Raw genomic sequence first — 16,472 nt, 5'->3', positions numbered from 1 at the left:
TTCTCAAATATATGATTTGCAAATATGTTCTTTTATTCTGTGGGTTCTTCTAATTTTTTTGATGGTGCTGTTTGCAACAGAATAGTTTCTCATTTGATGAAATCAGTTACCTATTTTTTTCTTTTGTTGTTTATGCTTTTTTGGTAGTATTTCTGTGAAATCACTGAGTACTCTGAGGTTATAAAGATTTTTGCTTATGTTTCTAATTTTACAGTTTTAGCTCTTATATTTAGTCTGATTAATTTTGAATTAATTTTTGTATATGGTGTAAAATAGGGGTCCAATTTCATTCTTTTGTGTGTGGATATTCAGTTGTCCTAGCACTATTTGTTGACAAGATGATTCTTTCCCTATTAATTGTCTTGATACCTTTGTTGAAAATCAATTGACCATGATATTGTAATGATGGATACATTATACATTTGTCAGAACCCATAAAAGTAAAACAGAGTGAACCCTAATGTCCTTTAGTTAATAATAGTGTATCAGTATTGGCTCATCAGTTCTTCCAAGTAACCACTAACTTTACCTCACTTGTTACTCAGGACACTTTTGCAAGGGTTATGTATCTGCACTTCCATATTGATGATGTGGATACTAAAGCCAAAGAGTCAAATAACTGACTGTAGGTGATATAATAACTAGGAAAAAGTGAGACTGGAGTTCAAGCCATGATCTATTTGCCTCCAAAGTCCATGCTTTTTTTTTTTTTTAATTACTCTGCGGTTGCACATTTGTACTCCATTGCATAATTACATCAGTTTGGTTCAAAGATAAATTATCTAATGGGGAAATTAGAAGATTTATGTTGTATCAAGATTATTTACGTGATTTATGTAAGGGAAAATTACCTCTTAGCGCTGAAACTAAAATGTCACTTTTAAGCAGCAATTATGAAATTAACTTAAGATAAATTATTATAAGCATAAATTACATTTCTGGTGGGCAAAATTAAATATTTTGCTAAACAATTCTTTTTTAGAGACTAATAGAACAACGTGATACTCTGAAAGAAACAAATGAAGAGCTTCGATGTTCACAAGTACAACAAGATCATCTAAACCAAACAGGTGAATTTTGTTGGATTTAGAAAAGTTTTTTTTAATGGTAGAAATACTGAAATGTTAATCTTTTGTTGTTGTTGTTTAGATGCATCTGCTACAAAAAGTTATGAGAATCTTGCTGCTGAGATTATGCCAGTGGAATATAGGTAAATTTGTTTTTATTAATTGATAATCTATACTTAATATTAGAAATATGATTTCTTTCTAAAAAAATTATTAGCCTTTAGAGTGTTCCCTTTTATGAGTCATGGAGCTCAAAATTACTTTGTCTCATCTGCTTGAACTTCTTAGATTTTTTTTTTTTAATTTTTTTTTTTAAAGATTTTATTTTATTTTTTGACAGACAGCGAGAGAGGGAACACAAGCAGTGGGAGTGGGAGAGGGAGAAGCAGGCTTCCCCCTGAGCAGGGAGCCCAATGTGGGGCTCCATCCCAGGACCCTGGGATCATGACCTGAGCTGAAGGCAGCCACTTAACGACTGAGCCACCCAGGCACCCCTGAACTTCTTAGATTGTTACTGCTACTACAGCAGTTTTAGAATTTATTAGAAGTAAAATTTCACAAACTAGATGAATAAAATATTCTAGTTTTTATAATATGACTTTTATTGCGTTGAACTTCTTTTCCTACCCATAAACTCAATGGAAAAACTTTTTTATACCTGGCATTCACATCCACACAGGTGAAACTAATAAGAGAGGAGCTATGAAGAATAGCAGAAGGATTAAACAGAAGTTAAATAAAATACAAATTTTAGAGTTTCCTTTTAACCAACTTTTATCGTGGTATCTTACTGCTATGTTTGCTTCTAGGTATTTGACTAATCTGGTATCTTTTTATGGTTTTCCTTTCCTTTTTGTGGTAACAGTTTTATTTACTACTTCAGACTCTACTCTTAAGCAGATTTATTGAGATATAATTCACCCATTTAAAACTGTCTGGCTCAGTGGTGTTTAGTGTAGTCATAGAATTGTGCAGCTATCTGATTTGAGAAGATTCCATTCCCCCCCAAAAAATACCCTGTGCCTCTTAGCAGTCATTCCTCAGCCCTGCGTGCCCCCAGGCTCCAGGACTAGGCAGCAGAGAATCAACTCTTTGTCGAGTTGCCTGTTAACGGAATTTAACATACGTGAGTCCTACAATAGGCAGCCTTTTGTGACTGCTTTCACTCAGCATATAGTTTGCAAATATGTTAATTTTCATTTTGTTCAATTTTTTGTTGTTAAGACAGAGCTCCTTACATGCTGGACTGGCAAGCAACTTTTTAGTTGTTAATATCCAGTGATATTAATGTCACTTTAAAAACAGCCATTTGAAAAAAAAATAGCCGTATGCACTGTATTTTAAAGTCATGATGTTGCCATTCAGAAGAACACAAATTGAGATTAAATGAAATTAGTTGCTTTTAAGAAATTGCATTTAGGGGCATCTGGGTGGCTTAGTCAGTTAAGCATCTGCCTTCGGCTCAGGTCATGATCCCAGGGTCCTGGGATCGAGCCCCGCATCGGGCTCCCTGCTCAGTGGGAAGCCTGTTTCTTCTTCTACCTGCCACTCCCCCTGCTTGTACTATCTCTCTCTCTCTCTGTCAAATAAATAAATAAAATCTTAAAAAATGCATTTAGGGAGGCAGCAGGTAGGAGAACATCACTTTTTTATTTAATATCATTCCTATCATTTGCATTTTAGAAAATGTGTATTTGTAAACTTTTAAGAAAAATTTTTTGAAAACAAAAAAACCTAGAAGTAGTCATATGACTGTCATCATAAGAGTATATTTAAAATATGAAACAAACTGATTTCTTAAATCTATTGCTTTTAATGCATATATTTTCTGAGATTATGCTATAGTGAATAGCATCTAAGTTACCAGTAAAATAACTCTTTTCTTTTGGAATTTGCATAATATTTAATGATATATAATATAATACTTACGCTCTGAAAAATTTATTACTTGTTTTTTGAGACAGTCTTACAATGTACATAGTTTTTTCTTAAAAAATTTCAGAAACATTTTTAAATGACAGCTATTGAATGAACAGGAATTTTCTAAAAGTTCACAATGTAAAAAAATGTAAAATGTACATTTAAAAAATTTAAAAACAAACTTGCTTTTCAACCTCAGGGAAGTGTTTATTCGACTGCAACATGAAAATAAGATGCTCCGCTTGCAACAGGAAGGCACTGAGAATGAGCGTATTGAGGAACTTCAGGAGCAGCTGGAACAGAAGCACCGCAAGATGAATGAACTGGAAACCGAGCAAAGGTGACACACAGTTTTGTAATTGACATTCATAGTGATTCCATTAGCTAGCCACGTAGTTAAAATAAGTAGAATTTAAAGAAGTTTAAATTGTTGTTTTCAGCCTCTCACTTCCATTATTTTAGCAGACTTTATTTTTTTTAATTTTTTTATTTTTTAAAGATTTTATTTATTTATTTGAGTGAGACACAGCGAGAGAGGAAACACAAGCATGGGGGGTGGGAGAGGGAGAAGCAGGCTTCCCCCCGAGCAGGGAGCCCGATGCGGGGCTCGATCCCAGGACCCCAGGATCATGACCTGAGCCGAAGGCAGATGCTTAACGACTGAGCCACCCACACGCCCCTTTAGCAGACTTTATTACTGGCTGCTTTTTCTTGAATTTCATTTATATGTTTTCACAATCCACAGAAAATTTAACAAATGGATAAATGACAGTCTGGCTTTGGGCTGCGGTCTGTACATGGATAGAACATAGACCGTGCAGTCAAATTTGAGCCCCATCTCTATTTAAATGTATTAGCTGTTCTGTCCTGGGCAAGTTAAACTCACACTTGGTGTCTTCAGCTATAAAAGCAAATGGTGTACTCATCTGATAGCAATGAGGTGCACAAGAATTAGAGTATTAAAAATATATAACAGTTGATATAGTGTTCACTATATGCCAGGCACTTTTTTCTAAGCACTTTTTTGGTATTCACTCAGAAATCCTCACAAAAACTCTATGAAGTGAGAATTGAAATTATCTCTTTTTTATGGATAAGGAAGCTGAGGTTGAAGGAGGCTAAGTAACTTGTCCAGAGTTACAAGCTAGTAAATTTTCACTCCCACATTTGAACTTTCTGTCAGTCTGATTCCTGAGTCCGGACTCTTAACCACTGTGCCAACTTGCCTCTTATAAATAGCATATTTTGCTATAAAACTATTTGATTTTATTTGACCAAACTTTATTAGATCTTAGAGACCACCAGGAATTTTAGATACACTTGAACCTTCTCTCTCAAACTTGTATATATTGTATTACATCAACATTTTAGCTTTCTGAAAGGACCAGATTTTACTATCCTATCCAGTTCAATATCAGCACTGGAGATACAAAGTTTCACCTTTTAAAGAGTTACTATAGGAAGATAGACATATGAATAATGATTATATTATGTGATACCTGCAATAGTGGAACAGTGGAGTGTTATAATAGGCAGGTGTGTTAGGTCATATATACATGAAAAGAGACCGTCAGATACTTTCTCTTGCTGGTAACCTCAGCGGAGGTAACTCTTAAGCAGGGTTTTAAAGAAGATTTTGCCAAGTTAGAAATGTGCCCTAGTTGCTAGTGTTAGTCTCTTTAATTTAAATAAAAAGTTATGAAGAAATGATTGGAAAATGGTGGCCTTGGTCAATACACTGTGAAATCCGAAACAAGAAGAAGAAACCTAGTTCCCATTCATTAAAGATAAAAGTATAGGAAAACTGAACTACTTTTCTGATTTTCGTACCAGCGAGGACAGTGCAGAATTGATGTGCTTTTGCAGCTGGCACACAAGTATCTGAAATTTTTAAATGTGGGCATATATACGTCCATGATAAAATGTCTTCTTTTTTAAAAAGTATTTTCTTGCAAGTAGCCTACTGTACTTACACTATATGTTATACCTAGCCACAGACAATTGTTGGGCATTCATCATTGCTATTAAATGCAGACTTCATGTGTTAAATTGCACAAATGTACCTTTATAGATCCATAACTACTTTGACTTTCAACACAAATAAATACATATGATTCATCTTAACAATAGGCTGAGCAAAGAGCGTATCCGAGAGTTGCAGCAGCAGATTGAGGACCTCCAGAAATCTTTACAGGAACAAGGCTCCAGGTCTGAAGGAGAAAGTGTAAGTAACTTAAACATTGTAATAATTCTGCTGTGTGTGGACTCTCTGCCATAGGTCCTGATGGCCAAATTAGTCCTGTATTTGAAAGTGCTACCCTTATCTTTGGGGGTACCCTCGAATACCGTATATATCTGCATAACAGATGCAGTGATTTTGCCAACTTGGAGCCTATAAATTAATCGTATGTATTGGAAGGTGATTTCTATCTGTCCTACTTCAACAGCTACACCTGAATTCATGGTAATTCCTGTTTGAGAGCATGCTACGAGTGAGGTCTTCACAGCTCTTTTCTCAGGCTTGAGAAAAGTTCTAGTAAGAGTAGTCAGCAGTCAGAATTGAGAAAATCTAACAGAGAGGAGAGAGTAAGACAATGATTTCTACCAAAGAGCGTCAAAGAAGTGGATCATACCAACCTCCAAAAGACAGAAACCTTAATGCAGTTTTGAAGACATCAGTCACCCCTTATTTCTTCCCTCCTTGCGAGCAGACTTATGGCCTCGCCATTTCTAATGGGCTTTGATGGCAAACATTGTAGGGGACAGATAAGAGGACTCAGCAGAGCTCGAACAGCCCAAATCTGAATATACCTAGCAGTGTGTCTGTAGTTGGATCTCTGTATGCAGAGGGGAAAAGAAGTAACAGTGGAGGGAGGGAGGCATTTAACTATAACAACAACAAAAAGATAGGGCTCAATGTACATTAGATACTGGGTAGATACAATGTGAGGTGGTTGTACCTGTGTTGATGGGGGAGAGAGCTATTAAGAATAAGTAAAGAGATGAGAAAGAAGACTGAAAGGGTTGTGTTTCCTCTCTGTCTTTTATATGCTTTATATGATTTTCTCTTTTTTCCTCGGGGGCTTGGAAAATAGAAATCGTCTCATGCATGGCGGCATCTCGTATGTGCATATATACGGTATTGTAATCTCTCTAATACAAATATTTTTTCTAAGCCACAGTAGGGAATACTTTTAAAATGGGATCTATTTGGGGGGAGTACATTTTTGGATTGCAGTATTTTTAAAGATTTTATGTTTCTCTTTTTAAAATGTATTAGTGTCTGAGTTATATTTCACATTATATGTTTTAAACCCTTCATTTATCTATTCAGTAGATGATCTTGAACTAGCCTTGCAATTTAAACTCCTGCTTTTTAAGGAGGAAGTTTTATGTCTTAAATTTCATTTTTTAACAAAATCCACTTGCTCTGTTTTGATGTTAATATTAAAGTGCTTGCATTTGTAATGATAACGCTTTATTATAAAGATAATTATTTAAGTCTATTCTTCATTTAAAGGCCTAAAATCTTAAAATTTATATTTTAAATAATGATTTTTAAATGTTTGATACTCCTCAGTATATCACATTCAGCTTTCATTTGCTATTTTTCTTCAAGTTTAAATTTTATTTTCATGGTATTCAGAAATATGAAGCATTTTTCTTTTTTTACTATTGTACTCATCCTTCTTTCATTTCCTAACCTCCTTTCCTTTCCCTTTGAAGTAAAAAATACCTAAAATTTTATGTTTTTACGAGTATGTTATTAGAAATACAAATTTTTGAAACATTTACAGTTTTAAATAATACACTTCAAAAGGAGATAAAGAGATTTTGATGTCTGGAAAATTTATCTTTGTCACAAAAGTTATTTTACAGCAACTTTTTTTAATTTTTATAGTCCAGCAAACTAAAGCAGAAGTTGGAAGCTCATATGTAAGTAAAACTGATATTTCATTTCAAATATGCAAGGGGAAGGGTTTTAAAAACTTCTAAAGTTAAAAAAAAAAAACAAAAAAAACCTTCTAAAGTTAGTATCCTTTTCTGATTTTGTTTATAAGAAAAATCCCCTGATGGCAATTGAATGTTCACCGCTGCCACCAAGAAGTGAAAAGAAAAATGTTCTAAAATATTCAGCCTGCCTGCCAGTGATCCCAGATCCTACATTTTTCAATCACTAATGTCATTTGAAGGGTTTACAAAGCAGACAACTGTCACAACTTGACTGTGTGGGGATGTGGGATGTTTAACCAATAAAATATTTCCTTTGACTTTCTTAGGAAGCAAGGATGGCAAGGGGAAAAAATTAACATTTTTAGCACCCATCATGTGCCAGGCAGTTTACCTTCTCACAGCAACCCCTATAATATTTGGCAGGTATTACTCCCATTTCACAGGTGAGGAGATTCAGGATCAGAAAGGGATTTGCCCACAGTCCACAAATGTTATGTGGCAGAAATCAGTTTTCATTCTTAGGTCTGTTTGTTTCCAAAACTCCATGCTCTTTCCACTACTTAGGGAAAAACTAACTGAGGTCCAGGAAGAATTACAGAAGAAACAAGAGCTCATTGAGGATCTTCAGCCAGATGTAAACCAGAATGGTAGGTATTTGTAAAAACCTGGATCAGACTACATCTAAGGACTTGCCCTTTTTAGTTGAAGGATGCAAAGAACTATGTATAAGTTTCTGGACATTCCATAAATACATGCATTGCAAATAAGAACCATGGTAATTTTTTAGTGATTTAAGTAATTAATAAATGATCTAATCTTAAAGCAAAAAAAAATCTAATAAAATGAACTGATTGATATATAGGAGTATCAAACATTGTAAAATATAGTAGAATTAATACTATGGAAATGTAAATAAAATAGTGTATAATCAAAGTAACCTTTAAACATTGTGTAGAAGGCATGCTTTATTTTATAATGATGGTTGTGATTACATTGTAAAGTGTATTTGCTCATTGAAACACTTGAGAGAAAGGAGAAAAATAGCTGGATAAAGCAGATTTAGATATTCTTTAAGCAAGAATAATATGAAATGGGCGCCTGGGTGGCTCAGTTGGTTAAGCGACTGCCTTCGGCTCAGGTCATGATCCTGGAGTCCCTGGATCGAGTCCCGCATCAGACTCCCTGCTCGGCAGGGAACCTGCTTCTCCCTCTGACCCTCCCCCCTCTCATGTGCTCTCTCTCTCTCTCATTCTGTCTCAAATAAATAAATAAAATCTTTTTTTTAAAAAAAAAAGAATAATATGAAATGATCGAGGATGTATTGGTTATAGTTCAAAAGTTTTAGATAAGAATTCATTACAAAGTAGAAATAAACGTTACTCTTTTAAGTTCTCTCATCAGTCTTTAGAAAAAAATATAATAAGTACAGTTCTTGTGTGAAGAGGGAGTATTTTAAATTGGTCATGTTTCATTTCCTTTTCAATAATAGCACAAAAGATCAATGAACTTGAAGCTGCTCTTCAGAAGAAAGATGAAGATATGAAAGCGATGGAGGAGAGATATAAAATGTACTTGGAGAAAGCAAGAAATGTGAGTGACTGATCTTTTGGAGCCCAACTCTTCTGACTCAGGTTCTTATTAAGCCAGTTCCGCCTGTGGGACTGTTCCTCCTCTCTCTGTGACATGTCACTTTGCTCCCTCTTCCCTGCCTTGCAGGCCAGTTTTCATGCTCTCTCACTCTCACTCATGAGCATCAGGTAAAACAAACACAGGGCTTTATTGGGACAGTTTTCAGCAGGGACTGGAGTGACCTCATTAGGGGAGATGACTATTAGGAAGTATGGAACCTTTAGCTCTTAAAGTGAACATTTGCCTTTTGTGAAAATTTAGCTCTTCAAACTTGTTTAAAATTGTTTTAGCCTTCAGTCTAGATTAGACAGTTAGGCACTATTCTGATGTTTACCAGACTAATTTTTTTTTCCTTATTTCAAACTTAAATATCTGTAAGTACTATTCTAATAAAATCTTTTATTTCCATGAATACTGCATATTTTCCTAATTAATTATAAGTATTCTCTCTTAGAGAATGTTAATATACTTTTTTCTAGTTATTGAATAAAAGGATTATATGATGAAGCTTAAAAATGCTGCTAATATGTCTGTTCTTTTTATGTTTAAGTTTTATATTTATTAAGTTGTAAATAGTACCTGCAGCAATAGATAAACCTCATGATCTCAGGGCTTAAAAGGTGGAAGTTACTTCTTGATCACAGGAAGCCCATCCTTCAGTGGGGGAGGGGCTCTGTTCCATGCAATCTGCCAGAGCCCCCAGCTGACGACAGAGGCTTTGCCTTCTTGAACATGGCCTTCCCAAGCTCACTCGAGATAGTCCGGCCGGTAGACAAGGGAGGCCAGCCTAGACTGCACTGGAGGAGATTTGTGATGGGGCAGCCTGGGAGCCGTGAACCACTTTCACCCTCATTTCAATGGGCAACTCAGGCACGCAGCTTCTAGAGAACCCTGGTAAACAAAGGCAGTCAGTCTCTGCCACAGTCCAGTTTCTCTCAACTACAAAAGTATACAAAAGTATAAATGCTCTTAGTAGAAAACATAAAACATAGAAGGGTTCTCAGAGATAACTGCTATTAACTTTTCGGTGTATTTTCTTACCAGAGCATTTTTTTCAATGTATACTGTCTCCGTGATTGCTGACCACAATACAGACCACACACACACACACACACACACACACACACACACACACAGTTTGTATGATCATAGCACATATGATTTTAAAAGTTAAAACACATTTTAAAAGTTAAAATAATTTCCTCATGTTATATAAATGTAATTTAATACTTATTGAACACCTGTTATACTAAGCACTGGGAATACAGCAGTAAACAAGACAGACACTTATGGAGCAGACTTTGCAAAATAAAAGAATGGCTGTATGATACTCAGTTGAGTGGGGTATATCATAATTGACTTAGTCATCATCATCCTGTTGTTGGAAATAGTTCATTTCCATTTCTTTTTTCTTCTTGCTTCTAGAAATAAGACTATAGGCAACATATTTATACAGAAAGCTTGCCCCTTATTTTGGTTTATTATCTTAGCCTTGTTCCTAGGTTAATGGGTCAAATGGAAGTTCTAGGTCAAAGGATAAGAAAATTTTAAGATGCTTGATACTTATTTCTAAATGATATTCTAAAAGGATTACAACTAAATAGACAAAGCACTGACAATGAATACCATATTCTTGTCATCATTGAGCACTATCATTTAAAAAAACAATTGCTTTATAATAAATATGATTTCATTTTTTTACCTTTATGTTATTTGGAGGGAGAGTTAATTATAGTAACATAATGTCCATGATAGAAAATTCAGAAAATAGCGAAAAGTCACAACCATACTTTTTATCACCTAGAGGTAACAAATTATGATGTGTCTTTGTAATTAAATTATGATTTAAACTCTGCTTTTATAATGTGAACTCTGTGAGGGCAGGCACCGAGTCTCCTGTATCCCCACGTGCCCCCACCAAGTGCCTGCCATATTCGGCACTCAGCAAATTGTTCTGAACGAACTGCAGGAATGTTTAGCATATTACCTTTTAGTCTTTTTCCTTTACCTCTATAAATATAGGTGAAATCTTCCTCTTTAAATAATTTTAAATCTTTGTTAATAGATTTGTAATTTCATCATACAGATGATCTTATTATTAGAAATTTGTTTTCGTTCCTGACATACACCTGATATTCCTGAGTTAATTTCTTGTTATTCTGCTGGCTACATAGTTTGCTTGAGTCTCTGAACAACATTCTGATTGAATATCTTTTACCTAAATGTTAGTAATTTCCATAAATGTGATTGAGCCACCCTCTGGTTTGCAGATAAAATCACCAGTTTCTATTATATTGATCTCATATATTGAATTACATTTAACTAGATAATGGTAGTAAAAAGATTGTTGCTATGAATTTTTTGTTACTTTGTATAATCAGTAAGTTCCCATGTAATTATCAAATTCATTTTAATTTAAAAAAATACTCATCATATAAATATGAAAAGTGTTATTTCTTTTCTTTTTTTTTTTTTAAAGATTTTATTTATTTATTTGACAGAGAGAGACACAGCAAGAGAGGGAACACAAGCAGGGGGAGTGGGAGAGAGAGAGAAGCAGGCTTCCCGCGGAGCAGGGAGCCCGATGCGGGGCTCAATCCCAGGACCGTGGGATCATGACCTGAGCCGAAGGCAGACGCTTAACGACTGAGCCACCCAGGCGCCCCGAAAAGTGTTATTTCAAGACCTTAGTGCTCAGAGCTTAATAAGACTAAATTACTGTCTGAGTACCAAACCTGTAGGAAAGGAAATTTTATTTTGGGAGAGGGATCTTTCCATTTTTGTACTGAAGTTTGATACCATTGTACCTTTATAGAGTGCTATTTTTGTTATTCAAATTTAATTGCCAAATAAGCCATAGTTAGTACCTGGATAATTTTACTTCCTGGATAATTTTCCACTTTATTTACAGAGATGCTATAGACAATGTTATTATATTTCAATACTTGATAAAATAAAGTAGATGTAAAATATTTTTTTTCTTTAAACAGGTAATAAAAACTTTAGATCCCAAATTAAATCCAGCATCAGCTGAAATAATGCTACTTAGAAAGCAGTTGGCAGAAAAAGAGAGAAGAATTGAGATTCTGGAGGTAAAATTTTCATATTCACACATCTCCTTTTAATTATCCTGTGTAACCCTCGTGATTAATTGCTGTCATATATCTGCCGTAAATGATCAAGTCTTACAAGAGGTTGGTTGAGGTCAGAAGTTAGAGATGTCATGTTTTAGCACTCGGTGTTTATTACAGAGTCTCGCTAGCCCATGAGATTGGTCTCTGCGAGTGTATGTACTCTGCTGCTTTGTATCTCTCTTCCCCACAACAGCCAATCATGTGGATATCCCTTAGTGTCTAAAAGAGTTCTGCTATAATATTAGCTCCTTTTCAAATTATGTGGATTAGAGTTCATTCAGAAAATATGAAAGAAAAAAAGAAAGAAAGAAAGGGAAAGAAAGAAAGAGGGAAAGGAAGGAAGAAACCAAACTCACCTTTTAAAAAAGGTACCGTACTCAGTTAACCAGATTTTCTTTCTCTTCTCCTGTTCCTCACTTGAACCTAAGTAAAGCTCCTTAGTTGCAATTCCTGGGGGGAAGAAAGTGCTCACAGAATCCAGTAAGCCCTTGCACTAAAATGGCAGTATTGGTTACTAATCATGAACAGCTATGTTAGTGATGACACCTCATTAACTAGCTGAGTCTTCAAATTTTAGAAGTTATTTTTGTGCTAATGATATCATTTTTACTACTTGGGTTAATTATGTCACTCTGGAATTGTATGTTCATAGATTGGACATGTTCTGGTTTCCTTTGCAAAGTGTTTTATATCATATATATTATATCGAGATGCTCATGATACAAAAAGCATACAAGATATGAGGGAGGCACATGAGCATCTTGCTGTAGGAACATTCAAATAGTTTAGTTTATAATGAGTCAACTGTATCTGGTGCTCAGTGAAATTACAAAATTTGCTATATTTGAGGAATTAAATAGATGTCGAGGGTAGTGTGCAAATATGGCCACAGGCAATCTAGTAGACAGATCACCAAGAATTAAGAGAGAAAAATTTGTGTTAAGCTTTATAGAGATTTTAAAGGATTTTCTGGGATATGTTCTACTATATCCTCTTTCTCCTTAGTTTTGACTCCTCCATAGGTGCAGCTCTGTTTTGCCATCTAAGACAGTTGTTACATTCTTCTCTAGATGTAGGGGACAGTAGCATGAGAATCACCAGTTTCATGTTTGTTGTTTTATTGAACATTTCTCAGTAAAATTTTTGAAATAAATATTTACTAGTCATGGTCTTATTCTTTCTTAAAGGCATTGTGCATGCATTCTCCATGATTCTGCTCAGATTTTGACTGCTTTATGCCACACAGTGCATTTTTTAGAATTCTCTGAGCACAGTGAAAAAATGATTCCATTTTTGGTAGTTTCGGTTTATTTCTGGGATTTTGATAGTCCTTGTATCTTTTTCCAGAGTGAATGTAAGGTAGCAAAATTCCGTGATTATGAAGAAAAACTCATTGTTTCTGCCTGGTACAATAAGGTGAGTTGACATTCAGCCAGTGATTGGATGTTGTACTTATCAAACATTTTGACCATGAACCATAGGAGGAAATACATTTTATACCACAAATCAGTACCTGTACATGTTTACATATGTAACTGAACAGAAGTTACCCTGACTGTGTGCATTGTACTCAGGTATCTCCTGTCATAGTCTCTCTCTCTCTCTCTTTTTTTTTTTTAACTTTGGTCATACTTAAAATTGTATATTTTAAATTTTTTTTTTTTTTTTTAAGATTTTATTTATTTGCAAGAGAGAGAATGAGAGACAGAGAGCATGAGAGGGAGGAGGGTCAGAGGGAGAAGCAGACTCCCTGCTGAGCAGGGAGCCCGATGCGGGACTCGATCCCGGGACTCCAGGATCATGACCTGAGCCGAAGGCAGTTGCTTAACCAACTGAGCCACCCAGGCGCCCAAAATTGTATATTTTAATTTAATGTTTTTGGTTGATTTTGATCTTCTCAAAATAAGTAAATTGATTTTGTGACTCATCAACCTTAGTTGATACACATGAAGCACACATACAACAGTTCATAAATATTTCAAAAATTGTCTTGAGTGAAAAGACTTAATTTGAGCTTCATAGGTGTTTCTGTAGAAATAGGAATATCTGTGCAATGCAAAATTAAGTGCTTCTAGTACTCAACATTTATTTTAACATCCCATAAAGCCTCTAAGTGTGTCTTTCACTGTTTTTTTAAAATCAGGAATATTCAGGGCGCCTGGGTGGCTCAGTTGGTTAAGCGACTGCCTTCGGCTCAGGTCATGATCCTGGAGTCCCGGGATCGAGTCCCACCCACATCGGGCTCCCTGCTCAGCGGGGGGTCTGCTTCTCCCTCTGACCTTCTTCTCGCTCGTGCTCTCTGTCTCTCATTCTCTCTCTCTCAAATAAATAAATAAAATCTTTAAAAAAAAAAAAATCAGGAATATTCAGGGCGGCTGGGTGGCACAGTCGTTAAGCGTCTGCCTTCGGCTCAGGTCGTGATCCCACGGTCCTGGGATCGAGTCCCGCATCGGGCTCCCTGCTCAACGGGAAGCTTGCTTCTCCCTCTCCCACTCCCCCTGCTTGTGTTCCCTCTCTCACTGTGTCTCTCTCTGTCAAATAAATAAATAAAATCTTAAAAAAATAAAATAAAATCGGGAATACTCTTCAGTATTGTCTGCCTTAACAAGGAGAGAGTAGTATAAAATTATTTGAAGTGTAGTTTATTTTGTCATCCTTACTCTCAGCAAGATGTTTTCAAGCGTTTCGTGATATATATGGTTCTTTGGATTATTTTAATCCACAGAGAGAGTAACACAGCCATTATCTACTTTAGCTGCTGCTTATTTAGTATGAGAGAATATCACTTTATGGACTCTGTCCATGTGTGGACCCTGTGCTTCACCACATAGAACTGGGTGCCCTGCTTCAAACATGCCTGCTCTTCTATGTCACTGTACTTTTTTCTGTGCTCTTTTCTTCCCTTCTCTATTTGGTAAAATCTGGCTTAATTTAGCAAGGCCATGAAGGAAATTAGAGGTGAAGTGTTCCCGGAACCTTCCCTCATGACTCAGTCATCCTAGTTAAGACTGGGAACATTATTTTCTTTGTTCCTCTGTAGCCTCTTGATACATAAATTATTAAAGATATTAGAGCCAAATAACACATTATTTATTCATTTTCTACCCGTTTCTTTTTTTTTTTTTAAGGATTTGGGGTTTTTTGTTTGTTTTTGTTTTTTTCTTTATTATTATGTTATCACCATACATTACATCATTAGTTTTTGATGTAGTGTTCCATGATTCATTGTTTGCCTGTAACACCCAGTGCTCCATGCAGTACGTGCCCTCCTTAATATACCCATCACCAGGCTAACCCATCCTCCCACCCCCCTCCCTTCTAGAACCCTCAGTTTGTTTCTCAGAGTCCATAGTCTCTCATGGTTCGTCTCCCCCTCCGATTTTCCCCCCTTCATTCTTTCCCTCCTGCTATCTTCTTTTTTTTTTTTAAACATATAATGTTTTATTTGTTTCAGAGGTACAGGTCTGTGATTCAACAGTCTTACATAATTCACAGTGCTCACCATAGCACATACCCTCCCCAATGTCTATCACCCCACCACCACATCCCTCCCACCCCACACCACCCATGTCTTTTGAGCATTTACTATATTTTATGTATTATATTAGTTACTCATGATTCTAAGCTTAGTAAAATTCTGTTATGTGGTCTAGTGAGAAAAAGTAATGATTTCTCTTACTACGAAACCCACCATCCACAACCACAGTAATTCGTCATGTATCCATCAGTATGTAGATAGACGATAGTGAATGTAAACTGTGATGCATGCATCAGAAGACCTGTTAGAACACAAGTTGTTGGACTCGTCTGCAAAACTTCTGATTTAGTAGGTCTGGCTAGAGTCTACAAGGTAGAATTTGCATTTTTAACGAATTCCCAGTGGTGCAAATGATAATTTGGGGACCACATTTGAGAACCATTGATCTGAGTTTTTCTCTTGTGCTATGTATGCTCACAGTGGGTAGAGTGAAGGCCCAAACACAAAGATTTACTTTGGAACCTTTTTTTATTGTTATAATTAAGCTGGAGTTTAGAATGTTTTTAATGATTTCAAATTCGGTAGGTTAAAATAGAGAAACTGGATTTTATGCCTTTGTTTCCTCTTCCTCGCTAACATGATGGTGTACAGATTAATTCGCTTCTGAACCCTTTCCTTTTTCTATAAAATGAGGAAAACAACAGCTTTATAGAATTTGGGGGATTAAGTGACTTAGTAAATGTGAAAAGCATTTTACAGACTCTAAGTAGTCTTGTTATTTGTTTGCTTATTTTTGTTCAGAGCCTGGCATTCCAGAAACTGGGCATGGAGTCTAGGCTCGTGAGCGGCGGTGGCACTGGCCAAGACACTGGTGCGTGTACCCCCGCCCGGTCTTTCTTAGCGCAGCAGCGGCACATCACCAGCACCCGAAGAAATCTCTCTGTCAAAGTTCCTGCTACAACACCCGATTAAACTACAAAAGAAAACATAAACAGAAGTGCCCTTAAAATAGTTTGTATCCTTCAGTTAACTGCCAGGTTAGAAACGAAATTTATGATGGTGGATGTCAGCTATTTAAAAATCAGTATGCATAAAATTAATTTTGTCAGCTGACTTTGGAAACAAAATACAAAATTAGCTATTTCTCGAAGGGAGCACATTTGAGTAGAAGATGTAATTAGGCACACATCTCAAACATTTGTCTTCTGAGAGTGTTATAAGTTCATATTGACGTGGTATATTTTAGTTTAATGTCTTCAGTGGTACCAGTAACTTGGTTAATTTACAATG

General features: G+C 35.8%; 1 protein-coding gene across 1 annotated transcript in view; it reads left to right on the top strand.

Annotated features, from left to right (window-relative positions):
* Positions 1 to 16,179, top strand: part of HOOK1 (hook microtubule tethering protein 1) — a 60,458-nt gene extending 44,279 nt beyond the window's left edge. Inside the window, exons 13-22 of the mRNA XM_064589059.1 lie at positions 983 to 1,070; positions 1,150 to 1,210; positions 3,187 to 3,327; positions 5,118 to 5,211; positions 6,889 to 6,923; positions 7,506 to 7,588; positions 8,431 to 8,531; positions 11,561 to 11,662; positions 13,052 to 13,120; positions 15,984 to 16,179. Of these exons, the coding sequence (XP_064445129.1) occupies positions 983 to 1,070; positions 1,150 to 1,210; positions 3,187 to 3,327; positions 5,118 to 5,211; positions 6,889 to 6,923; positions 7,506 to 7,588; positions 8,431 to 8,531; positions 11,561 to 11,662; positions 13,052 to 13,120; positions 15,984 to 16,154 (945 nt within the window). The 3' untranslated portion in view covers positions 16,155 to 16,179. The remainder of the gene's footprint in view (positions 1 to 982; positions 1,071 to 1,149; positions 1,211 to 3,186; positions 3,328 to 5,117; positions 5,212 to 6,888; positions 6,924 to 7,505; positions 7,589 to 8,430; positions 8,532 to 11,560; positions 11,663 to 13,051; positions 13,121 to 15,983) is intronic.
* The last annotated feature ends 293 nt before the right edge of the window (positions 16,180 to 16,472 follow it).

This window comes from Mirounga angustirostris, unplaced genomic scaffold, assembly GCF_029215605.1.
Source record: "Mirounga angustirostris isolate CCGP_5_RB_7025 unplaced genomic scaffold, mMirAng1.0.hap1 SCAF_4, whole genome shotgun sequence".
NCBI classification, from domain to species: domain Eukaryota; kingdom Metazoa; phylum Chordata; class Mammalia; order Carnivora; family Phocidae; genus Mirounga; species Mirounga angustirostris.
The sequence above is the reverse complement of the archived record's forward strand: the minus strand, read 5'-3'. Positions and strand labels throughout refer to the sequence as shown.